Raw genomic sequence first — 27,458 nt, 5'->3', positions numbered from 1 at the left:
GACTGAAGACCCATTTCGCGATAAAAACACCTCACCTCCCAGCGACAGACCGACCTTGCTCGCTCTCTCGCTGCGGGGGCAACTGTTACGGATCCGGTCCACGGATCCCGGACCCGAGGCCAGACCCGAACCCGGCTCCTCGGACCAACCCGTCTCCCCCCTCCGGAAGGCCCAAAACCAGCCCTATGGAGCTCTTAATCAACTTTCGAATTCAAACACCTCCCTTATCTTAACCAAACAAGATAAGATAAGACGATCCCCATCACCTATAAATAATAGGACCCAAGTCCCTCCAGGTATTCATTCACTCCTCACACCTTATATCTCTCAGATCCATTCTGACTTGAGCGTCGGAGTGTCTTTGCAGGTACCTCCCCCCATTGCTCCAGTCAAGTGATCCGGCATTCGCCTCAACCCGCAAGTTCCCGATCCATCTCTCAACCCGTACCAGAGACATCTTGTACAATTCTCTTTCTCATTTTTCTTCTTTCGCATCATCAATATCATCATCATTATTTTTTTTATTTTCTTTCTAAAAAAAAAAACCAAAAACAAGAAGAAGAAAATACATAAAAAAAAGAAGTAAGAGCAACAAAATAAAAAAAAAAAGGAGAAGAAGAAGCTAAATAAGTTTTTGGGCAAAACACTAAAATAAGCCAAGGGGAAGAAATTTTTACGTAAATCCGCCAAACCAAAATTTAGTTCATGAATCAACCAATGCATGTTTATATGTAGTTCGAATCAATTAGATTCGAACTCAATCTACACATAATTCGAATCATATTGCTTCGAATTATACACAAAACTCACACACACTAATTCGAATCAACTTGATTCGAATTACACACATAAAATAATTCGAATCAAGTTGATTCGAATTACACCCTGATTTATTAAAAAAATTAATAATTTATTAAAAAATTTATTAAAAAATAATAATTTAAAATTAAAAAATATATATTTTATTTCATGCATTAAAAAAATCTAACAAAATATTTAATTACGAGACTTTTCTTAAATATTAATGAGCTATCAATTCAAATTTCATAAAATACTCTTTTGTCCATTTTTAATAGCTCATGAATATTTTTTAATAAATTTTTTAAAATTATATGGTGAGATATTACATGATTCGAATTACGCATGGGAAGTTCAATCACTCTGATTCGAATTATACGGTGAGCAATTCAAATTCTATACAATACTCTTCTGCTCATTCTTGATAGCTCATGAATATTTTTTAATAAATTTATTTTAATTATATAAACCACAAAAAAATAATGCAAAATAATTTAAAAAATGACTTAAAAAATATTAGGAATACTATAAAAATTTGTAATGTTCTAATGATTTAGGTAAATATATGCATGTACACAAATTTTAAATAAAATACTCTAGATAGTCAATAATAATTTAAAAATTAAAGAAAATATTTTATTCCATCTAAAATAATTAAAAAATATATTTTATTCTATACAAAATAATTTAAAAAAATGGCTTAAAAATGTTACGAGTACTATAAAAGTTTGTAATATTCTAGTGATTTAGGTAAATACATGATAAAAATATATTTTCTTTAATTTCTAAATTATTAATGTCCTAAGTCATCACAAATTTTTATAATACTCCTAACATCTTTTAAGCCATTTTTAAATTATTTTGCATAGAATAAAATATTTTTTTGTGGTATAATTAAAATAAATTTATTAAAAAGTATTAATGAGCTATCAAGAATGGACAGAAGAGTATTGTATAGAATTCGAATTGCTCACCATATAATTCGAATCAGAGTGATTGAACTTTTCATGCGTAATTCGAATCATGTAATATCTCACCATATAATTTAAAAAAATTTATTAAAAAATATTCATGAGCTATTAAAAATGGACAAAAGAGTATTGTATGGAATTTGAATTGATAGCTCATTAATATTTAAAAAAAGTCTCGTAATTAAATATTTTGTTAGATTTTTTTTAATACATGAAATAAAATATATATTTTTTAATTTTAAATTATTATTTTTTAATAAATTTTTTAATAAATTATTAATTTTTTTAATAAATCAGGGTGTAATTCGAATCAACTTGATTCGAATTGTTGTATGTGTGTAATTCGAATCAAGTTGATTCGAATTAGTGTGTGTGTGAGTTTTGTGTATAATTCGAAGCAATATGATTCGAATTATGTTTAGATTGAGTTCGAATCTAGTTGATTCGAACTACATATAAACATGCATTGGTTGATTCATGAAATAAATTTTGGTTTGGCGGATTTGGGTAAAAATTTCTTTCCCTTGGCTTATTTTAGTGTTTTGCCCTAAGTTTTTCTTAAGAAACTCTTGCATCTAGTCTAAACTTTGAGAATTTTAATTAAGAAATTTTAGTCAAAATTAAAAAATTGTAATACTATTTTTTGTTTTATATTTTTTTCAAATAATTCATCTTTTTTTCTTCTTCATATTTTCATAGTTCTTCTTATTTCATATTTTTATTATTTTTTTTGTTTCATCTTCTAAAAAAAAATAAAAAATATATATAATTTTTTATTTTTTTATTTATTCTTTTTGACAATAAATAAAAAAATTGAAAGAAAAATACACAACTTTATAAATAAAAAGTAAAAGCACATATTTTTCAAAAAAAAGAAAAACTACAGCATTAAATTCGGAACTTTTTAAAAAATTTTGATGTTAAAGTTAAGAAATTTCAGTGTCAAATTAAAAGAGTTTTTGTGTCACGTTTAATAAATTCACACACATGTGTATAAACGATTTTTTTTTAGATTTAAACAAATTTAATTAGACAAAGATATTTGAAAGTACAATAAAATTATTGAAAGAAACTATTTAAATTATAAAACATAAATATTATATATATGAAAAATGAAATTATTAAATTAATTACTATACATATGTACATATTTCTATATATATTATTTTATATTTTAATATATATTGGATAAAAAAATTAATCACTAAAATACATCCGTCACAAAATTTATAGTTTTTAATTTTTATACACAACAACTAAGAGTTCCCCAAATCCCAACTAATGAAAGCCAAATGCGTGGCCAACATGACAAGGCAAGAGGGGAAATTACCGAAATTTGAATATTCAATTTGAACCCCACAACTAACCATTATTCTTGCCTCATAGAAGGATCTAGAAACCACCCTTTTTTGTCATATAAAACATAAACCCTCCCCTCGCTCTTCAGACGCCTCCAATCAACACTCACTCTCTCACCGAAAACCCTAAACTCTTTCTTTCTTCACTCCCTCATTTCGCGTCTTCTCTGTGCTTAGATCGGCCATGGCGGAGACTGAGACGTTTGCTTTCCAGGCTGAGATTAACCAGCTTCTCAGCCTTATCATCAACACCTTCTACTCCAACAAGGAGATCTTCCTTCGTGAACTCATCAGTAACGCCTCTGATGTATGTATCCGCTTTCTCTCTCATTTTCCTTTTCCATTTCCTTTTCTTTTTTATTTTTCTCGATCTGCGCTTTTGCTTGTGTATCTCTTATGTTACTTTTTGTTGGTTCAATTCGACTAGTGCTCGTTTTCTTTTTATAGCGTTCTTAAGATCTGCTTATCTGTTAGCTGATTATACCTATTGTTTTTAGTTATTATATTTTGAGGCTCAATGAATTTTTCATTGATATTCGTTTATATTTTTTTCTGCTTATTTATACGTTTATATTCGTTTATATTTTTGCTGTATACCTTCTGCATTGAATTATTTTTATTTAAACTCAAATCATATCGAGTTGCAAGCATGTTTGTACTGCATTTGGTGTTTGGAATATCCCTTGTAATTTTCGTGCAGTTTTGCTTCTGTGTTAATACTAGATTTCATCACGTGTTTGTTTTCGCACACAAATTTACTGTCTGTGCATTTCTGTCATATAGGCATTGGACAAGATTCGATTCGAGAGTTTGACAGATAAGAGCAAGCTCGATGCTCAGCCTGAGTTGTTCATCCACATTATCCCTGACAAGACCAATAACACACTTACCATCGTTGACAGTGGTATAGGCATGACCAAGGCTGGTAAGTAGTTAACATTGGTTATTTAAATTCTTAGTTAAACCTACTTTATTATCAGTGTTTGATTAATCATAAAATGATTCTAATCGATGCTGTGATTTGTATATTATTTCAGATTTGGTTAACAACCTCGGTACCATTGCGAGGTCTGGTACCAAGGAGTTCATGGAGGCTTTGGCTGCTGGTGCTGATGTTAGCATGATTGGTCAGTTTGGAGTCGGGTTCTACTCCGCATACCTTGTTGCTGAGAAGGTTATTGTCACCACCAAGCACAATGATGATGAGCAGTATGTGTGGGAGTCACAAGCTGGTGGATCGTTTACTGTCACCAGGGATACAGCCGGAGAGCCTCTTGGCAGAGGTACTAAGATCACTCTCTTCCTGAAGGAAGACCAGCTAGAGTACCTTGAGGAACGCAGATTGAAGGACTTAATTAAGAAGCACTCTGAGTTCATCAGCTACCCAATTTCTCTCTGGATTGAGAAGACAACCGAGAAGGAAATTTCTGATGACGAGGATGAGGAAGAGAAGAAGGAAGAGGAGGGTAAAGTGGAGGAAGTTGATGAAGAGAAGGAGAAGGAAGAGAAGAAGAAAAAGAAGATAAAGGAGGTATCTCATGAATGGTCCTTGGTGAACAAGCAGAAGCCTATTTGGATGAGGAAGCCAGAGGAGATCTCAAAGGAGGAATATGCTGCTTTCTACAAGAGTTTGACCAATGACTGGGAAGAGCATTTGGCTGTGAAGCACTTCTCTGTTGAGGGTCAATTGGAGTTTAAGGCTATCCTCTTTGTTCCCAAGAGGGCACCCTTTGATCTCTTTGACACAAGGAAAAAGCCAAACAACATCAAGCTCTATGTTCGCCGAGTCTTCATCATGGACAACTGTGAGGAGTTGATTCCTGAATACCTTGGCTTTGTCAAGGGTATCGTAGACTCAGAAGATCTTCCACTTAACATTTCAAGAGAAATGCTTCAGCAGAACAAGATCCTCAAGGTCATCCGCAAAAACTTGGTCAAGAAGTGCATTGAGCTGTTCTTTGAAATTGCTGAGAACAAGGAGGACTACAACAAGTTCTATGAATCTTTCTCCAAGAACCTGAAGCTGGGTATCCACGAGGATTCTCAGAACAAGGGAAAGATTGCTGAACTTCTCAGGTACCATTCCACCAAAAGTGGTGATGAGATGACTAGCCTCAAGGACTATGTAACCAGGATGAAGGAAGGCCAGAATGATATCTACTACATCACTGGTGAAAGCAAAAAAGCTGTTGAAAACTCCCCATTCCTTGAGAAGCTGAAGAAGAAGGGTTATGAGGTTCTCTTCATGGTTGATGCCATTGATGAGTATGCAGTTGGTCAGCTCAAGGAATTCGAGGGCAAGAAGTTGGTGTCTGCCACCAAGGAGGGTCTCAAACTTGACGAGAGTGAGGATGAGAAGAAAAAGAAGGAAGAGCTGAAGGAGAAATTCGATGGTCTTTGCAAGGTCATCAAGGATGTATTGGGTGATAAGGTGGAGAAGGTGGTTGTTTCCGACCGTGTTGTCGACTCACCTTGCTGTCTTGTGACCGGTGAATATGGCTGGACTGCTAACATGGAAAGGATCATGAAGGCTCAGGCCTTGAGGGACAACAGTATGGCAGGGTACATGTCAAGCAAGAAGACAATGGAAATTAACCCAGAGAACCCCATCATGGAAGAGCTGAGGAAGCGCGCAGATGCAGACAAGAACGACAAATCTGTCAAGGATCTTGTTCTCTTGCTCTTTGAAACTGCACTCCTCACATCTGGGTTCAGCCTTGATGATCCCAACACCTTCGGTAACAGGATCCACAGAATGTTGAAGCTTGGTCTGAGCATTGATGAGGATGCTGGTGATGTAGATGCTGACATGCCTCCATTGGAGGAAGCTGATGCTGATGCTGAAGGAAGCAAGATGGAAGAAGTTGACTAAAACTTTTAACCTTTCTCCACTTTTAATTTTAGTAGCTAATTAGTGAAGTTGGACAATCTTTTTATTTTTTCCATTACCTTTTTGTTTTTTTTTTACTATGTTTTTACGTTTCTATTTTGGAATGTTCGGCAGTTATTTATGCAAGTTAGGTACAATTTGCTGAATTAATGTTTGAGCTAAGCTTTTTATCACTTTACCGTGGTAAATTTTGGTATTAGATTCCTGCGTATTTTAAGTTTTGGGACCTATTTTGGGGATCTATCGAGTGCTGTGGAAGTAAATTTGCTAGACCAGATATAGATATACTAGCAGTGGTGCTAGGTGTACATCGTACACGGCATGTTTTACTTTTCAGTTTTCACATTAAACTTTATTAAACATTTCTGCACTGAAACTGCTCTAAATTTCCTGGAAAATGAATCAAGTCCTTAACGCGCGAGCTTCTTGTCAAATTACTTTGCTTGGAATTTGCTGTATTCGCCTCTTTATTCCGTCCTGGGCTATTCCTTTTATCTAATGTAATCTTTCTATCTTTGGCCCTTGCTACTACAACTCATCTTTAGAGTTTTTCTTTGCCTTTTGATGCAATTTTTTGCATGAATTCTCGATTCTCTTCTGTCTCTATCACCACTCCGAGGATCACAATCCGAGCACTTGCACTTGCGTTAATGAAGCTAGGAACAAATAAAAGGATTGGGTAGGCTTGCATACGTTTTCAATATATATAAATGTTGTGCCATTTTTTGGTCTCACCTTTTTCTTTCTTATCATTATCATAATTCCATTTTACATATTTTCAATATATGGAAGAATCATATATTTAATTAATTTAACATATAGTAGAAGTTAGAATAAAAATAAACTTTTGGAATATGTATTAAATATAACATTATGCAAATATTTCTTAAATTTTATATTCTCATAAGAATTAAAACAATACAATAAATTAATTATTTAGGATTTAATTCAAAAAATAGTATTCTGTATTAAAATAAAATATGTAAAAAATTTATTTCATGTGTTAAATATGTGAATGATTAGACTTTTATATATATATATATATATATATATATATATATATATAAAAGTAGCTTATCCTTTAAAATCTAAATAATACTGGAGTAATTATTAACTTAAAATACTTGTTTCAACATATTTATAACGAGAATATAAACATAAAAAAATTATAAATTTTTTTATGTAATAAGGTTTTATGTCATGGTTTACATAAATATAAAAATCATTATTCTTATTGTAATATGGATAACTATTAAACATTTCTCCAATCAAAATCATTTGGCCGGTTCACACCTGTAATGATAAACGATGTAATTTTTATAAGGTTTGAAAAAGTTAACCTTGCACACACACACACATATATATATATATATATATGTATGTATATATATATAAAAATGAATTATTAAGCAATATATAAATGATTTTTGTTATATTGTGATAATAATATTAGTAAATATTAATATTAGAATTTTTTATTTATATTTTTTTATTTTATATATTTATTTATTTATTTATTTATTTTATATGTTATCACGAGATTCTAATCAAAATTTAAAAAAATGTAGGTAATAAATTTTCATTATATCAAAGCTCTCTTATCTTGAATTTAATGCTTTTGATATATCTAAAAATAGCTATTTATCATAGATATTAAATGGCAAAATTTATTTTGATTCAATAGATTTTAGAGATACCATTAAGGCTAAAAATAAAACATTCCAAAAGGATAAAACCAAAGTCATGATCTTCCTTTGTCACAACGAATGATTAAAAAATAAATATCTCACTAAGGCTATGTTTGTTTGAAGGAAAAATAAAAAGAAAGAAAAGAAAAGAAAGAAAATGAGAAGAAAAATGATTATTTTTTTATTGTTTGGTTGAGGAGAAAAATTAGAGAAGAAGGAAAAGAGATAGAAAAAAATTAGCTTGTCTTTTTTATAATATTTCTTTTTTTTTATTTTCCTTCCATCCAAACACATCTAAGAAAAATAAAAATTCACTCGATTTCTTTCTTTTCTATTTTCTTTCTCTCTATTTATTTTCTTCAAACTCAACATAGCCTAAAAGATTATGCAGGTCTGTAGAAGAGCCTTAAAAAAAGGTATAATCATCAAAAGACAATGATACTTTCTCAAGTCTGATATGAGTGGACACATTTGCGTCTACGAGATTTTAAATCAATAAACGAATACAATTGAACAATGTTCCAAATTACTTCAGGAATGAAATTATGTGGAAAAAAGATAACTGGTAAATGACATATTAGAGAAAGATTTCTCGACTTTCCATGCCTCGAATGTGCTCCTACAGTAGCAGTATCAAAAAAAGAATTTAAAAAATATTCTGAGCTAATTTATTGTCTTCTTGTTACCAAACGTAACAATGAATTGCTTTTAAAAAATTATGAACTGCGCCCAGTTGGTGCCGCCTCATTTTCTGAAGCAAATGCGGCAAATTATAACCCCAAAAAAGATAAATGGCAAAACTTTGGTAACAAGATAAATTATAGAAGAAAGAAAAATTATTTTCACAAAAAAGAATCTCACAAAAAATGGGATAAAGAAAGAAATAATGGACAAAATAAATCAATAGAGGATAAATATTTCTGTTGTGGTGAAAAAAACCATTGGTCTCGTACCTGTTTTACTCCAAGGCACTTAGTTGATCTTTATCAAGTATCCTTAAAAAAAAAATGACAAAAGAAAGGAGACAAATTTTGTTTCAAAAAATGTTGCTGAAAATTACACTACTCATTATGAAGTATCTAATTTCTTTGAGGATCTTGAATGAAATATTGGTCATTTAATCATTGATGAAAAAAATTTATTATTAGGGTTTGTTAATACACGACCTGACATATCATTTGTCGTGAATTTACTAGCAAGGTATTATTCTCCAACTAGAAGACATTGTAATGAAATTAAACAAATCTTTCGATATTTTTATGGAACAATTAATATGGGACTGTTCTTGTCTGATCCACACAAAAGAAGATCTCAAATAGGATACGTATTCACATATGGTGATACAGCTATATCATGAAGGTCCATGAAACAGAGGATAGCAGCAACATCTTCTAATTATGCTAAAATACTAGCGATACATGAAGTAAGTCACAAATATTTTTTATTCAGGAGTTTAATCCAATATATTCTATTATCATGTGGACTGACTGATAGAAAAATAGCTCCAACTATTTTGTTTGAAGATAATACAACATGCATTGCTTAAATTAAGAGTAGATACATCAAAGGTGATAGAATAAAACATATTTCTCTCAAATTCTTCTTCGCTGGTGACCTTCAAAATTAAGAAACAATTAATGTCCAACAGATATGCTCAAGCAATAACCTGACAGATTTATTTACAAAGTCACTTCCAAAATCCTTTTTTTGAAAGATTGGTACATCATATTAGGATGCGCCGATTTCGAGATATTAGATAATGTCGACAAAAAAGGGAAGCTGTACTCTTTTCCTTGGTTAGATTTTTGTTTCTTTTGAATTTTTCTTGACAAAATTTTTAACGAGACAGTTTTCATCACAAATGAGATTGTACTCTTTTTCCTTCACTAAAATTTTTTTCTGTTAAATTTATTTTAGTAAGATTAGTAAGATTTTAACGATGCATATTTGTAATGGACATTCAAAAAAGAATATAGTAATATAGATGACTATTAAATATTCCTCTAATTAAAACCATTTTGGTAGTTTACACCTTTGATGATGGACATGTGCAATTTTTTCTAAGACTTGAAAAAATTAACCTTGCATATATATAAATAGGAGGCATAATCTGAAACCAAAAACACACACAAGACTAATAAAATATCTATATATATACACGTTCCAATATATAAAAGTGAATTATCAAGTAATATATGAATTATTTTTGATATATTAAGATAATAATATTAGTGAATATTAATATTAGAATTTTTTATTTATATATTTTTATTTTATATTTATTTTTTTATTTATTTATTTTATAATAATTTTTTATTTTTTATTCTTACATATACTTTTGTTTGAAAGTTTATTTGGATTTTTTATATTTCAACCCTAAATTTAGATGAAGAGACTAAAATTTAATAGTTATGATATTATAAAGAGAGATCAAAATGTACATTTTTTTTTTGGTAATAATGCAATTTGAATACTAAAATTTTTGTTGAATACTTTTTTTTATCAATTAAAAGTTTAGGTAATATGTACATTTAGGACATATCATATATGTTAAAATTATTGAAAATTCAAATTTTTTAATATGTTAAATACATTAAAAAAAATCAAAAGTTATTACCTAATTTCACATTTCGTATTAAAAAAAAATTTTCGGAAGTAGTTGTGGATGCAATTGTTGGTGTGTTGAAAGCAAGTTGCTTGTGCTCTATCATCTTCTTTCTTTCTTCCTCCTTCCTCCTTCCTCCATTTCTTTGGGCTTTTGGGTTCACCGTCTTGAAAGAGTTTCAACAAATCCAATCCCACATCCACCGCCATTCAACACAACTTCCCCAACTCCTACCAACAACTCTGCAAATTCCAATTTCGCTTATCCAAGGTACCATTTTTATGTTCCTCCCCTTCATCTTAAAACCCTAAGCTCCATAGTGTCTTAATTCCTACCACCATGATATCTCTTCGTCTTGAAACTGAAATTTGGAAAGTGAATGCCTAATTGATTGTTATTTTGCATTGCTTCGTAATTGTCGATTAATTAGCAAGTAGATGATATTATTACCTTTTCGTTTTCTTCTTTTTTCTTTATTTATTTATTTCTGATTCGAAATTATTAATTTTCAGCTCTTTTCGCGGCTTCTATCTGGATATCAATGTTGAGCACTTGTGCAGTTTCATCTTCACCTTTGCCCATATTACCACCGGGTAAATTATAGTTTCTAACTGTTTTTCCCCTCTTGCGAGTCGAATTAAGATGACAAGTTGTATATTCATGTAAGAATTAGGAAATATGATTTTGGAAAAATTAGAGTTGCTTTCATGAACCGAAATTCTTGGAACAATAAGAATTAGTGAAACGTGAATTGTACCCTTTCCTTTCCTTCTTGAGGAATTCTGTATTATTGGTTGTGAATGAGTGGCCTTTCTCCATATTTAGATGCTCAATAGAACCATCTGATTTTGTTGTTTTCAATAGCTAAGACATGATATCCTTGGAATGGGGATTGGGCGATCCCTTTGTTGATGGATGTTCCTATTTTACTTGTAGTCTTTGAAGGATGAGAGCCAAATATGTAGCACATGAATCGAGAATTGAAGCTTGTATAAGTCATTAGTCATAGGAAGTGCTGTTAAAGGCATAATAACTTAATAATAAAAGTGTTCATATGTGGTGATGTGAAGTGCTTGATAATTTATTTGATGGATGGATGATTGATTTTCATCTAATCCAAGGTTTGATGTAGTGTTTACGTCTCACAAATTTCTAATGAATCCACATGCGTGTAATGTGTCAATCATTAAATTCTACAGATAAATGCATGTAATTTGTTGATTGCTTTACTAATTGGTTCATTTTGAGGCCAAAGTTTAAACTGTCCAATGTACGTAGAGCTTGCTGCCGCTGGTGAAGAGAGCACAGCTTTCTATTTTTGTCCTTTTTCTTTTGTTTCTCTATGTCTCTCTGTTTGTGTGTGTGTGTGAGAGAGAGAAATTTAGGGAGGAGGGTACTGTTGCTGGGGTACTTGGTTCTGCAAAAATTCTGTCCTTTATTTTTTTTATTACGTAGCATTTGAGTGTAGAAAACGTCTTTTGCATACTTAATTAAAGTTCAATTGTGTTAATGGTGACTTATCTGCTTATTTATGTTATGCGACATGTATATTATGAACATCATGTAATTTGATAGAATCTTACTATCCGCATTACAATTCCGCATTGTACAACTTTGTATTTTCCTTTATAATTCTGCATACGATCTCAACATGGCACTTTAGCGTTCACTGCAAATAAATTTCCTGCTAAGCTGGCTGACAAAATAAGTTTTGTATTATTAACAGAACTTATCAAATGTATAATTCAGAATTTTAACTATTGTGATGATAATAAAATGGTGATTTTGTTTATTATATTGTTTAACAGTGAGAACAGGTGGTCAGCACCACAAGAGGAATATTGTTTCTTCAGATAACTTTCCAGGACGACCACGGACGACTTATAGTTCAAGATCATTGAAGCCTACTTATACACAGTTTCCATTTGGTACGAGAGCATGTTCTGCTCGGACTGCAACTTTTATATGTGCTGCAGCTTTGGTATGTTGTTTACTCTCTCTATGTCCTCTTTCTTTTTATTTATTTTTTAAATTATTTTGATTTATCATCATTGGAGCTTTAGCCATCCCTGCATAGTGAGAAAAAGCTCAAGAAAAAGCTCAATTGTTTATCTTCTTGGTGCTCCCTCTTTACGTGGAAATCATGATATTTTCTAATTCCAATATTCCACTCGTTTATGTGTTTGAAATTGGAGTATAACCACCATGTAAATTATATTTGTTTTCTACTCACCTATAATGCATATAATTGCATTACATTTGGGAGACAGCTTTATTAGATAAGGGTGTTTTAATAGTCATCTCTGACAAATGGTTAAAATGAAATGAATGGCTGAAAATTCATATCTTGTTTGTTGCTTTTGGTTTGTAAGCTTTCTGGTTTGAGGAAGTGTGGCTAGTGTTAAACATCATAGATAAATGGATCCATGTTCATTATTGATAGTGTGTCACTCACCGACAGGACACTTAGAATACTATTGTTTGCTCATTGCAATGACATACCTAATTTGGTGGACTTCTACAAAAAGAGAAATGCACAAATCACTTGGGGTTTAAATATGGTTATTAACTTCTATGCATTGTGCTGAGGCATCCAATTTGAATGCACACTTGATGTCATAATGGGAAGAAAAATATATTTCCACTGATTTCCTTAATATCCTCCTATATATGCAGAATGCAAGATGTGGTGCAGAGCAAACTCAAACTGTTACACGCCAAGCTCCAACAATGACTCACGTTCCTGGTACTGTTTATTCCAAACATAGATTTGCTAAAACTTAGTTTGTGTCCTTTTATTTGCTATTTTGCATTGCTATTAGCATATATTAGCTGTTCCATTTGCACTCTGTTTTCTGTATATATTTCTTTACCAGTAATCATTGACCTGAAAAGCATTTTACAAGAAAAGGCTACGAGATGCTGAATCAAATGTTTGAATAATTAACTATGATTAAAAAAAAATTCTCACTGCTGAATAAATTTAACTTCTTCATTGGAGTTGCTCATTAAAAAAAAATTGCAACTAAATGCATTACTATACTACATCAAAAACTTATTCTAAATGGCTTCTGATTTAACTCAATTTCAGCGAAGGAGAAGTCACCACAACTTGATGATGGAGGAACTGGATTTCCACCTGGCGACGATGATGATGGCGGCGGTGGAGGTGGTGGTGGTGGAGGCAACTGGTCTGGTGGATTTTTCTTTTTCGGGTTTCTTGCTTTTCTTGGATTCTTAAAGGATAAGGAAAGTGAAGGTGACGCATACAAGAGTAGTAGGAGGAGGTGAGGATTAGAATCAGACCAATGCATGCTTTGCTTGAAGGTTTTGGTACTGAATTTCTTGGAATTTCCTTCCTCATAGTGACTGTAGGTTATATTGGTTAGCTGGTGTATTGAGCTTCAATTATATGCTTCATTATGATGATATGATGTATGCTACCAAAATTTTGTATTATTATTACAAATTAAACTCTCCTTAAAACTTCACAATGGTAAGGTCTCTAGTGGTTATGTTTTCAGCGCCAGTAAAAATTTCCCAATTGCTAGCATGCAAATAGGAACGGGGTAGAAGTTTGGCTTTTTAGATGGTATGCTTGGATTGTAGATAAAAGTTGGGTGGAGATTTTTTATGGATTGGAGTCGTCTTCATGTGCAAATTAACACGTCAACTTACTTGCAAAAATTTCTAGTACATTTTTTGATTTAGTTTCTCACTGCTACCAATAAGGGTTGGTGGTTTTTTTCCTAGGGCTACTGTAAAAAGCCACTCTAATTTTTGGTTGAAACCCAACTCAAACCGAATGTGAAGGCAGCACTTTGAATCCAATTACAAGCTAAGCATGCAATATAATTAACAAATATTTCTCGATACTGCAACTTGAACTTTTGTGTTGCCTGCCTCGTCCTTTACCTTCATTGTTTCCCTCCAAAATTTCATAGTGGGTTGAGAATTCAGAATTCGTCTTCATTATTACTCCTATTTTCTTCTCATTCCATGTCGTCTCCTGTATTCATGGTTAAGTCGTCTGCTTTCTGATTAGTAAACAATTGCTTGAATTAATCATATAGCTTTAAGATTGACATAAGTTTGATTTTGTCAATAGATCAAAAACAATTATTGCATATTGGTTATATTTATTGTAAATTATATTAACCCACTAAATACCAGTCCTTGTCTATATAACATACTTGTGACTTTAAATGAGTGTGTATGTTTTGGCATAGTCTATTTTGTGACACCGTAATGAATAAAAAAAGTGGTTGGACTTTTACACTTTTATTATGTGTATATGATGTGTTTAATTTCGATGCACTAACATTGTAAAATGTTTTATACAATCGTGCAATCACATCCGTTTTTTTGAATAATTATTTATGCGGTCAACATAAAAAGTGTTATTTTTAGTGATGTAGCATCGCATAATTAGATAAATTGAATAAAAGGTAGTTAGTTATGTGAAATGTAAACTCTCTTCTTCAATCTCTCTAGGTGAGGAGCTAAATTAATAAAGTATAGGGTGACATTATAAGGTTCTTAGAGAGATGAATAAGAGGGTTTACGCTTAAAGAAGAAGAAAAACTTACAATGAAAAAATGAAGAGCCACTATTGGTATATATAGACTCAATCTAAATTTTTAACCTTTTTTTCCACCGGGTAACAACTAAATTTTGTTACAATATTATCTTATCATTTTGCAGACAAAAAAAAAATAAACTGTCAATTTAATATGAAAAACATATTTCTCGCATCTTGTGAGAAGTTTAATCCGTTACTACAACTTGTTTTTATCCACTCTGCAAAAAGACAAAAAAATATGAGAAAAAAAATTCACTGTAAAAATGAAAAAGAAAAATGATTAGAAGTGTTAATTTTTTTTTTAATTTATAAATGATGATTCTCAATAGCCTAGAGAAGAGGGTTGAACCTATGGTCTCTTTTAAATTTATACACTTTTAAACTTTAAACCATAATTTAATACATTGATGCTACGGAGTTGCAATAATGATTATATAGGAGACAAATTCATCTTATCTCTCATCGAGAGAATCAGAAATAGAACAAAGAAAAAAAAATTAACATTCTGTGTTGATGTGATTTCTATATAGTTGATTAAGTGTTTATTTGGGTGTCATTATCTTGATAATTTTTTTTAATTTTTTAGTGTGTTTGGCAAATTTCTAATAGTAAAAATAAAAGCACTAGAAAAAAAAACATCTTTTTTTGAGAAGCTGTAATTATGTCAATCTTTTTGTAATTGTTTATGTCAATCTCATATAAAATCACTTTTACTTTTACATAAGATCTTTTCTTAAAAGCTTACCCAAACAAGCCTTAAGTAGGAGACAATTTATTTTGTTTCATAACGAGCAAATCAGAAAGAGCAGAGAAGAGAAAATAACACAGTCATATATACTGGTTCAACCACCATGTGTAATGTGGCCTACATCCAGTTTTTCACCATAACTGTGGTGAAATTTTCACTATCTTTTTTAAAGTTTTACAAACACAAATTCTCAGGGATTCAGCCTAATCCTATCAAGGACAAGGTCGAACTTTTACCCAAGTTTGATTTGACTAGGTTCACTTAAGGAAATGGATACTCTCCATTTTTTTAACACTTGAGAGAATAAAGTGTGATCTCTCACCTTTAATTCTATAAGTGGGACCAAAATTAAATAGGAGAGAGAGAACAATGAAGGGTGAAATCCTACACTAGACACCATCCATTTTTTTTCTCACTGGAGAGGATCCACTCCCGTTCACTAAGACTCTCAACACTAAGTGCTTACCCAACTTAGCAAGGAAAACCTCTCAAACTCATGAATACAAAACAGAAACAATTACAAAAAGATTGACATAATTTCTGACTTTTTCTCCAAGATTATTCTCTTTGCATTTTCTCTTAATGGTTTTTATTGATACCTTATAAATTTGTCTTTTTCCATTGATTGAAAACAAAGAAAGATAAAACTGAAGAACAAAAATTTTAATGTAAAATTATGAAGGAGAAGAAGGTATAACTTGAAAGATATGAAGACCCAAACAGTGTACTCACTCTTTTTGCTTCAATTTCTAGTTGTTTACCTTTTTATATAAGAGTAAATCTTTCAAAACTTGAGTTTAGTAGAACACCTTTAACTTTATTTTTCTTTCTCAAAAACCAAAATAAAGACACTCAGAAGAGATGAAATAGTAGCAGAGTTTCATGACTGGTGGAGTTGGCTTGCAATTTCTCTTTCTTTTTTTTTTTTTACTTCAAAGATATGAACTATTGATATATTCTTTGGCTCCAAATTTTAATTATAACATTTAATTTACAGCAGAAAAAAATAACCTCTATTTTCTTCTTCTTACCTAAAAATGTGTAGCAGGAAAATGGTAGATTCAACAAATTAGAGTGATTACACAAAGATAATAACTCATCTTCTTTGATTTTTTTCTGCATCAAATCGGATTTAATTTTACTTTTTAGTTTTAACTTTTGACTTTTTCCTCTTTTTTCCTTTTAGTGCATAAGTTTGGTGATGCACCTTTTTCATTTTGCTTGAAACCCTCTGATCTTACCATTTGACTTGTGAAAGATCTTTTCATTCTTAATTCTTGAATAATCACATGAGTTTTGGGTAAGAAGAGAAAAGAGAGTGTTTGGGTACAGTGGTTACAGGCTAAAAAAGAGAAGAGTGTTGTCAAGAAAATTTTGGGTTATTTATTTTTTTACACAATAACCAAACAAATTACACACATTATTAGGCTAAAAGCCCAAATCACTAGTGTTTGTCATCATAAAATAAATGTATTATTTTTTTTAAACTTAACAATTTTTTTCTTGATGATAAACATTATAAATGAAAATAAATTGTAATTAAAAGAGATGAGAAGAGTTAACATACTTTCCTTTAATGATCCAATTTTTATTGGTCTTCCCATTTCTTTCATTCAGTTAGCTCTCCCTTCATGTGTGCTTTTTTTCAACCTGTAATCAACATTGAAACAGCAATGTATATGCAGAAACTATAATCAATGACAATGCTTAACATAAAAAATTAACCTATCATTCACAAATTCACAAAACAGCTTGGTCCACCTATACAATTGATTCATCAAATATTTATTCAGCCTAATAATATATTCGATTAGAGCTCAATAAGCTATCAATCCTCAAATTCATATATCGGTACCAACCAATCAAATAACCTAATTTATCAATAATATTCATTCAATTCATGTTTCATTTTTATTTTTCCTTTTGTCATCAAGAAAGTAAAAAAAAAATAGTTTTCACAAAATATTTTGTTAGCCATATAAACTGAGCAGTTTAAAGTTTAAGCTTTACTAGTCAAATTACAATCATCCAGACAAAAAAAAAGTGTATCAAAAGATCATAACACACACAGTAGAAATAGTTTTTAAATAGCAGTAATAGAGACAACGGTTTAGACATCAGATCCCTCATTCTTGGTTTCCAAGAGCTCTATCATCCTCTTGGTCAGATTAGATCGATTCTTCTTCCATGGAGTCAATATACTTTAGAAGTACTTCAACTCGATTTTGAGACTTTCTCAAAAAAATTTGATTCTGAATTGCCAATTCCTTTCTTGTTTTCTCGAGTTGATAAGATGTTTGATCATGTTTAAAACTATTTTTTTTAGATTAGTAGTGAAAAACTTGACCCTTTTAGAGAATACAGAGTTCTAATATCAAGTGATTAAATTTAATCCCCTTCGGCATTACTATCAAAGACCAAAATCAACCACAAAGAACAGATTAAACCATAAACGTAAAACTAATAAACAAGTACACAATACACATAGAACCGAATCATATACACAAAGAACCAAATCATTCCTCAAATGTAATACGTTTTTGTTGTATTCTTCCATCACCTGTATTCCATAAGAAGCCAATATACTCACTTTTCCCACTTTATCTATCTATAGTTTTCAATTATTGCTCTTGAGTTTTTTTAGCTTGTATTCACTTTCTCCTTTGAACTCCACATTTGTGTATATTCAAAATATTGTATTTATTGACAATAGCAAAGACACAACCATTTGCATACGTAACAAACTATAATTACTATATGCAATATGTATAAATAAGTCTTTATCCACGGTTTTAAACACATAAGTATTAAGTGTATATTTTACTTAACTATTAAGAGATTTTTTTTGTTCAAGAATTTCTTACTATTCCTAATTAAGAAATTCCTAGGTTTTATTGTATTTGGGAGAGTGTTGTCATCAACCCTACAGCAACTAAGTGTGGAAACAAATATCTCTCTAAAAAAACCAATCTAATCGTGCCTTGAAACCAAAACATAGTTAAAGTTTTATTATCTTTCCATCTTCATATATCCAATAATTTTAGAGAGATATTTATTGAAGATGGCACAAGATCAAAACATCATGTTAAGACCATGAATCAAAAATTTGTCAAGTTAGATTGCTTTGATGGAATAAACTTGTTGATGCACAGTAGAACCTAATGTAGCTGCACGTATCAGATTCTACTCAGTTTGCTGTGAAGTTGAGGGGATAGGAAACAATCTTGCTTCCATGCTTGCAAGGCAATGTAAGCGTTCCTGATGCGCTGCTTCTCGAACTCCAAAGAAAGGTCTATGGTAACATCCTCTCCTCTATCCTGAATTCATCTCTATAGTAGAGCAGCTGTCATTGCTTGATGTATATGATTTTTCCATCTATATTATATATATGGCTTGGACTTGGACGAGTTTGGTGGAAAGCCATTGACTTGTGATAAATGAGAACTTGTTAGAGAAAAAATTTCACATAATTTTAATTTTTCAAGTTTTTTTGTACACATTTATGTATCAATTCTCGTTATAATCAGCAGTTGAAGCAATGATGATTGCCATAACAGAGAGTGAGGAAGAGAAGTTAGGGAAGATAATTTGGGGTTTAAGATTTTAAAAAGTAAAGGGACTAAAAACGAAGGAATTACAGTGCCAGCATGGCAGTCTATCTCAAGTTTCTGATTACAAAAAATGCCTTAAGAATTACTGAGTTCTATAATATAATTTTTCAAACAAATTTGAGTAACTATTAATTTTAAAGACTACTTTACAACTTGAGTACAATTTAAAGAATTACTTTAAAATTTAACTCATGGGTAAGGTTTTGGTTCAGAAGAGAAAAGAGAATATTTGGATACAGTAGTTATGAGTTAGAAAAGTGGTTATGGACTAAAAAAATATAAAGAGTGTGTTGTCAAAAAAATTTCGAACTAATTATTTTTATGCACAATAACCAAATAAATTATACACACTATTGATCTTTTACCCCAAATTATTAATGTATATTATCATCAAATAAATGTATTATTTTTTTTACAAAAAATATATTATTTTTTTAAACTCAACAATAAATAAAAAAATGTTTTTTTATTCTTTTATAGTTTCAAAAAGTAACATGTTTAAATATTTAAATTTTTATTCATTTAACTATTAGAAGTTTAATAATAAAATGAATTATGACTCAAAACCATTACTTAATAAGAAAATAATGTTTCTGACAATCAGCAAGAAGCCCTGAGTTGATGTTCCTGCATTTAATTTGTAGGTCTATTCTAAAGAATTTTATGAAAATAGAATAGAATTTAATTTTAATGCTAACAATACGAAAAGTTTACCAATTATATTTATATATTTAGATAAAGTTTTAAGTAATAAAATTAAAAATTAATTATTTTTATTAATATAATAATACATAATTAATAATTAATATAAAATAATTTTATATTTATATTTAATTATATAAAATTATATTAATAAAAATAATTATTTTTTATTTTAATTACATAAATAATTATTTAAAAGAACGACCTAACAATGAGTGTGTTTTACGCGGATAAATAAATCAAATTAAATTCTAAATTAAATCTAACATTTCAGCCAATTTTGAAGAGCTTGTTACCTTGATCTTATTTTCATTTTATTTTATTTATCCCATCGACTCTGTTTAATTTTACTTTTCCTTACATTCTGAAAGATTCGATTCGAAGTCTCAAAGGCCACAAACCCTAACCCGAAAATCCGAAGCTCCCTTCTTTGGGAGTACCAAATTGCGCACACTACAGAAACAGAAGCACAATAAGGAATTCGAATACGAAACCTACGAATGGGGAAGAGGAAAGAGCGTCGCCTTGCCGCTCTCAGCAACGCTGGTCGCAGAGTCAAACTTGACCTCTTTGCGGAACCCTCTGGTATTCGATCACCATCGCTCGCTCCTTCACGCTTAAATTTCTTTTCAGTTTATTTGTTCCGATTTCTTCGATTTTAGAAATCCTAGTTTTGTTCAATTCCCATATACCTGGCAAACGGACTATACTTGATTTTTGTTTCTGCTGATGTTTGCAAATATGAATCTTCTTCTTGCTGAATTTTATAAAAATATTATTTTTTAATTCGCACATATATATGTTATTTGATGGATTATTGTAATTGTATTGTATACGAGGTTTAATGATCAACAGCTATTTTTGTTCAAATTGAAGTTAATGAGCTTCGTTTATATATCTTTTTGTATGCTATGATAAGATATAACTTGGTGTGAAGTTTAAAATTGTAGATGAAGTTTAGTGCACTTGTTTTATCAAATCAAATGATTTGCATATTATTATTATGACTCGTATTTCATCCTATGTCATTTGTGATTTCTACATTCTAGGGTTTGCTAGATACTTGTTGTAGAACATTGTTGTAGGGTTAATGTATGTCTCTGTATGATTTGGCACAGTACACTTGATTATCAAAACGACTTCTGGTGTACATAAGATATATTTTGCAATTTGAAGCATTACATTTGAGATGATTATTATTATTATTATTATTATTATTATTATTATTATTATTATTATTATTATTATTATTATTATTATTATTATTTTGAACAATGAATATAATGTATCTCGTATATTATTTGTATTTTTATGTCAGCCATTTCACCTTAAAGAAATTAAGGTTGGTAGGGAATACTTAAGGAATCAAATTACGGAGTGATTTTTATGCATTTCTCTTATGTACCGTGTTCTGAATAGTTACTATTCCAGGAGAGTTGGGTGGCTCCAATGTACAAGGTGATGCTGGAGGGGATACTGATTCACAACATCGTGATGGGTTACCCAATTCACCCTCTTCTTCAGGTGGGTTCTGTCAGTTTTCTTCAAAAAGGACTATATTTAGACGACATGAGTGCTCAACATTAAATTGGTGGAAATATGGATCTATTTATACAAGACATATTATGTTGTTTGCCCCAAGAAACTGTTCTCAGACTGTAGGGCTGCTGTGATCTTGGGAACATTCATTTCAGATGCGGTCGGTGCTGCCACATTGAAATATGAATGACTCCCAATTGTTCCCCCCTTTTGTCAGCATCAAGGAATTTTCGAGGTTCAGACGGTAAAAAGTTTTATCGGTTCGAATGTTTCTGGCTTTGCTTGCTTAGTGACTGACTGATATTTTCCCATATCTAACAGGTGAATCAGATGTACAAGATAATTGCTTGTTAATTTATTTTCTTCTTGAAGAATATTTTTGTATTTATTGTCATTTGCAGCACCGCCTTTATAGTTTTTGAAAATTTCTGGCATATTTTTTCAAATTTTCTTGTCTTCATTATCATCGCTATACTATTGATAATCCAGTGTTTGTAGTATCTGATAAGCTGGCGTTTTGTCTCAGGTCAACCACAGAATCCATTGCTGCTGCTTGGGCAATATAGTGATGATGAAATGGATGATGGATCAAGTAAAGTGCCTGGTGATGATAAGGTGCAGAGTCCAGTGTCTAATGAGGAGGTAATCTGCTACCTATTGACTACTCTCATCCAAAATGTTGATTTTGCTAATACCATGGCCTATTAGGTTGGGTTAGCTAAATGAATCGAAAAGTCTCCAGTGACATCACTATCGTGTTTTTTATCCATGTGATTTAGACTCATGAAGTTTATGTTGGTAATCATGGTGTAACACAACCCTTCTTTTCAACCCATCTTTTCTATCTGCGCTTTGATTGTATATGTATAGATTTGGAATAAAGCAGGATGTAATCAGAGTTCATTCGCTCTAACCATTTATACTCCTAATATATATATATATATATATATATATATATATATATATGATGAGAAGGGATGTGGCTATATTGGTCCATGATCAATGCTAATATATTCTTTCAATTCTTCCCTTGATTATTTGATAACGGACTGGGTTCTGCATCTGAGCATCTCTATTATTCATTAATTATAGCATAGTTGTGAAATTATTTTGCTATCGGCCTTTAATTTTCTACGGTCCTTTGCTTTAAAGCCCTTATTTTATGATGTAATATAATAATTTATATGGTAACGACTTTTTGATGGGTGGCTTCTTACTTCCAGAAGTTGATGTATAGTAACTCCTCTCGGACTTAGAGAACATAGTCCGGAATATATTTGTAGGGTACATAATATATAGTAAATATGCTATGTATTTTGGTTACTACTTATACAGAGGTTCTTTATATTTATCAGGCTAAGGATTCTATTGAGGAAAGATCCAAAGACAACATCAGTGTCTCTGTTGATCATGTATCTCAGAATGATGGACAGCAGATTAGAATGGAAAATTCTAGTTCAATTGATCCTGAAGGCAGCAAAGAAAATGCAAGTAATGGTGCTGCTGGTAATTTTCCAAAGGAAATGGTTTCCAATGACCAAATGTCCGCTTCAAGAAGCTTTGATGAACAACTTGGTACTGATATTAATTTTGGATGGAAGATGGTGATGCATGAGGAAAGCCAACGCTATTATTATTGGAATGTTGAAACTGGGGAAACTTCATGGGAAGTGCCCCAGGTTTTGGCGCAAGCAGCTCAGTTATCGAGCGATTCAATGCTTCCTTCTGTTGATGATAAAACAGTCGGCGGTGCTGTTGGTATCGATAATTCCACTTTTCCCTCTTCTGTGATGCAGGACACTTCAGCTACTTTCACACTTGATAGTTCAGCAGAAACCATAGTGGCTTCTCATAATGAGTTGTATGGGCATGGATCCCAAATGAATGGATGTAGTGGTGAACATACAAATGTAACTCATGGAAGGGAATTGATTGGGAATAATGGTAGTATGAGTTTTCCTTATGGAGGTGATCCTTCATATGTTCCAAATTACAGTGCTGAAGAGCAGCAGTCACAAATTGATTTGCCTTCTCATCTTGAAAAACAGTGTGAGATTTTATTAGGGAGGATGAAGTCACTAAAAGAGTAAGTATATAGCTTTAGCTTTTCTGCAGCATTTTTTTTGTTTTAGTTGTTTGGTTAAGTTTTTGTAATCTTTAATCATTGTTTCTTCCCAAATTTAATTACTGTCGACATATTTTACAGGTCAAAGGGCAATTTGCAAGATCAGGATACCTTGTCAAAGTATATGTTAGAGATTGAGATTAGACTTTCTGATATTAGGTCCCTTGCTTCATATGGAGCATCTTTGCTTCCATTCTGGGTGCATTCTGACAATCAGATAAAACTACTTGAAAGTGTGATAAACAATTTCCAAACTGCGGAATCAGCAGAAGTTGAAGCTGAGGATAAAGATGTCCCTGACTCTGAAGCAGTGGGTGAGCAGCAGAATGGCTTGGGACATGATTCTGAATTATATAACAATAACAACAAAGACAGCACTCTTACTTCTGAAGTTTCGAATGGACCTCAGGCTGATGCTTCACCTGTAGTTTTGAAAGATACCTATGATGAAATTCCTACAAATTCTCAGCATTTTTCTTCATCTAATGTTTCTGATAATCATTTGGAAACTGGTATAGATGTTCATACAGAAGTTCAAACAAATACAAATCCTGAGCAATCAACTCTTGGACATGGGTATAATTTTGAAGATGATGATGACATGGATGTGGACATGGAAGTTGAAGATATGAATTCCTCAGGCAATGTAACTGATGCAGATGCATCAGTTGCAAAGGATCTTGGACAAACAGAGCATGAGGTTCAGTTGAATCCACTAGGCGACAGCCATTCTTTGTTGCCAGAACATCAGTTTGTTGTCCCCCCACCTCCAGACGATGAGTGGATCCCTCCACCACCGCCTGATAATGAGCAGGCCCCTCCTCCTCCGCTGCCACCTGATGATGAACAGGCACCCCCTCCTCCACCTGGTGATCCACAACCACCTCCATATCATGCTCTCCCATCTTACGCCGAGACAGGACAGCCTCTTTCTTACACACAATATAGTTTATCTTATGGACAGACAGGGCAGTCACTTTCTTACACACCTGTTGCTGGCTCCGAGTATTATGGACAGACAGCTCCTGAAGTCCCAACAAGTAATATATATGGACAAATTGCTATGCCACCTGGACAGCTCTACTATAGTGCAGTTCCAAACTTGTATAGCGAAAATCCTCAAGTTGTGGTCAATCCATCTGACCCAGTTTCTTATTATGAGCTTCAAGAGGGTATGTTTTTATTTGTAACATGAATCTACTTGTACAAGTTACAACCTTTTTTTTTTGTTCACTCTGGTTTTCTGAATTTTCCAGGAGCTGGATCAACTAACATACCTGTTAACAATTCTAGTGATTCTTGTGTTGGTGGGGTAGACAGGGCATCTGGTGATGTTCCATCGACCTCATCTAGCATGGCGGCACCTGCAACTGTTTCGGTTGATGAGAGTGCCTCATTGCCATCAACTATTGCTGAAGCTGCTGCAGTAAGTGCTGCCTCATCGGCAGTTGCTAAAACCCAAACCAAAGGTAAAGATTCTGAACAAATGCTGCCATTTTACTACTTGATTATTCTGCTTTAAATTTTGTTGTTAAGATTGAGCTGGCCTGATTCATTACCCTTAATGCAATCGAGGGTCATGTTCATATAGATATAATCCTAAGCCTATATGGTCGTATGCTATTATGCTTATCAGAGGTAATCACAACCAGTTACAATTTCTTAGCAATGTTGGGTGAATCTTCACCCCCCCTCCAGCCCTCCTTGTGATGGGTATATTTTAGTATAATGCTATGTTCCCTAGCATTCCTTTCACTGTGTTATGGCATCCATTTATTATGGAATTTTGAATGAGTCTATATGACTATACATCTCATGTCAGTATGTGATCTTAAATCCTACTCGTTTTATTTGTTAATACACCTGATTTTGTAATTGTCATTGTTAAAAAAATTTCATGACTATGTGAGGCTACAATATATTAAGCTGTCCTGCATTGCATGATTCCTATTTCTTTACCTGACTCAATCTTTTCTTCAGTAGTGCGTAAAAAGCGGGCAGTTGCAGTTGGATCTTCCTTAAAGTCTAATAAAAAGGTTTCAAGTTTGGTGAACAAGGTAGAGCTACTTTTGCTACTGTGTGTGTGTTGCGTGTGGTGCTTAAATGCCATCGGTTTTCCAGTTCTATTTTAAACTCATTTCAATTTATATTGCATTGAATTTTCTGTATTATTTATATGTACATTGTAAATATAAGTGGAAGGCGGCTAAAGAGGAGTTGCTTGAAGAAGAGGAAGAGCCTGAAAGTGTGTATGAGGTGTTCGAAAGGAAGCGCCAAAGGGAAATAGAGGTTTGCACATGGAACTTATCCTTTTATGAGATTTGCATCATTCAATCTTTTGTTCCTCTAATTCCTTTGGTTTTAGGAGTGGCATGCAAAGCAAATTGCTAGTGGAGAGGCCAAAGATAATGCTAACTTTCAACCTCTTGGTGGTGATTGGTATGTAACTCCAAAACCCTCCAATTTCTTATCCATGACTTGTGCAACTTTCTAAACATACAATAATGCAATTCTGCAATGTAGGCGGGAGCGGGTCAAGCGCAAAAGGGCACAAAAAGCACGTGAATCTCTTGAGGCGCCGCACGACGCAGTTGAGCCCCGCCAACAGCAGCCTGATATGACTGAACTCTCCAAGGGTCTACCATCTAATTGGCAGGTGTGTACTTAGCGTCTCATCTCCTATCTGCTATCTTCTGTTGGCTGTGTTAAGTACCTAAGGAAAGTGTGGGAAACTACACCCTAAAAGCTAGCTATTAAGGGGGAAGAACCACTTTCCATTCCATACTATCCAATGTGCGACTTTGGGCACCCCATAATACCCAAGTCCCTAACACTTTGCACCTTGTAAGCATGCACTTTGAGGGTGAAATATCATATGAGGAGACTGGATCAAGCATTTCTGAATACACGTATTATATTTCTTCTGCTTTAACGGATCTAACTTGCGTTTGTCTCCTTTTTCTCCTTGTATATTTGTTTTACTTATGTATGCATGGCAATCTTTTGAAACTAAAAGGATCGATATCTTTTGTCTCAATAGGCAATTTGAGCCGTGGTATTGGCTAGTGACTTGTGATATTTTAATTTTAGTGATATGTATCATGTGCATTGTTCTGATCTTTCTCATTGAAATTTTTACTTGCATTCCAGGCATATTGGGATGAGACCTCAAAGCAGGTTTATTATGGTAACACTATCACCTTGGAAACGACATGGGATCGACCGACAAAATGAGCGGTTATCGATTCGCCAGTGGCTAGTGTCGTAGGCTAATAGTTACAAGGACTTTAATGTTTATATATTGCTTAGTAAGCAGTTTTTGATAGATGTGCAAAGATGCGTTGTCCCTGAATTTTAGTTTATTGTTACTGTGCTTATATTTTTAAGCACCGTGTTATATCATTTTGAACCAGTTTTCGGAGAAAGCCAAAGGAGACTCGAGGGAATCTGAAAGGAGAAAGAAAAGGGATTTGGTCCTCTTAATTTATACTCTGCTAATCCACATTACTGGATCTTCCCCATACCAGCAAGTGCTTATAAAATGTGAAAATATACAAGTACACGTGAAGAGCGTTTTGATTAATTGTAGTGTCATACTTCAGAAACTAGATTCCTTCCAAATTTAATTTTTTTTACTACATCGAGTACGTTACTTTCGCGTTGGCATTAATTAGACTCTAGTGGTCGAGTGGTCAGCTCACTCGTCCGCTTAAGCAAGTGTCGGGGGTTCGAATTTCGAATCCCGCCTTGTATATGCAGCAACCCATTGGTCAGCGGCAGACCCTTAAACGGAGTTCAGATCTGCGACAGATTAGTTCTTGACCTGTCGTGTTGGGGGATA

At 32.5% G+C, this 27,458-nt stretch overlaps 3 protein-coding genes across 11 annotated transcripts; all 3 read left to right on the top strand.

Moving 5' to 3' along the window:
* The first annotated feature begins 3,109 nt into the window (after positions 1-3,109).
* On the top strand, positions 3,110-6,216 carry LOC112791373 (heat shock cognate protein 80). The gene is made up of 3 exons (XM_025834183.3): positions 3,110-3,434; positions 3,911-4,052; positions 4,165-6,216. Exons 1-3 carry the CDS (start codon positions 3,312-3,314, stop codon positions 5,997-5,999), a joined length of 2,100 nt encoding a protein of 699 aa, XP_025689968.1. The 5' UTR covers positions 3,110-3,311; the 3' UTR covers positions 6,000-6,216.
* A 4,110-nt stretch (positions 6,217-10,326) lies between these two features.
* Positions 10,327-13,804, top strand: LOC112791366 (uncharacterized). Its single transcript, XM_025834173.3, has 5 exons — positions 10,327-10,580; positions 10,823-10,903; positions 12,119-12,291; positions 12,987-13,056; positions 13,402-13,804. Exons 2-5 carry the CDS (start codon positions 10,852-10,854, stop codon positions 13,599-13,601), a joined length of 495 nt encoding a protein of 164 aa, XP_025689958.1. The 5' UTR covers positions 10,327-10,580; positions 10,823-10,851; the 3' UTR covers positions 13,602-13,804.
* A 6,373-nt stretch (positions 13,805-20,177) lies between these two features.
* Positions 20,178-27,200, top strand: LOC112791320 (uncharacterized). Of its 9 annotated transcripts, none has more exons than XM_025834122.3 (11): positions 20,178-20,538; positions 21,385-21,477; positions 22,019-22,134; positions 22,848-23,578; positions 23,699-24,789; positions 24,874-25,086; positions 25,598-25,674; positions 25,814-25,906; positions 25,983-26,056; positions 26,141-26,273; positions 26,768-27,200. In XM_025834122.3, exons 1-11 carry the CDS (start codon positions 20,454-20,456, stop codon positions 26,849-26,851), a joined length of 2,790 nt encoding a protein of 929 aa, XP_025689907.1. In that variant the 5' UTR covers positions 20,178-20,453; the 3' UTR covers positions 26,852-27,200. The 9 variants fall into 9 exon arrangements, with proteins under 9 accessions (XP_025689907.1, XP_025689916.1, XP_072092102.1 ...); XM_025834131.3 differs by having other exon boundaries at positions 20,221-20,538; positions 25,601-25,674; XM_072236001.1 differs by having other exon boundaries at positions 20,224-20,538; positions 21,385-21,727; positions 25,601-25,674.
* Positions 27,201-27,458: the final 258 nt, after the last annotated feature.

This window comes from Arachis hypogaea, chromosome 1 (assembly GCF_003086295.3).
Source record: "Arachis hypogaea cultivar Tifrunner chromosome 1, arahy.Tifrunner.gnm2.J5K5, whole genome shotgun sequence".
Taxonomy (NCBI): Eukaryota; Viridiplantae; Streptophyta; class Magnoliopsida; order Fabales; family Fabaceae; genus Arachis; species Arachis hypogaea.
The sequence above is the reverse complement of the archived record's forward strand: the minus strand, read 5'-3'. Positions and strand labels throughout refer to the sequence as shown.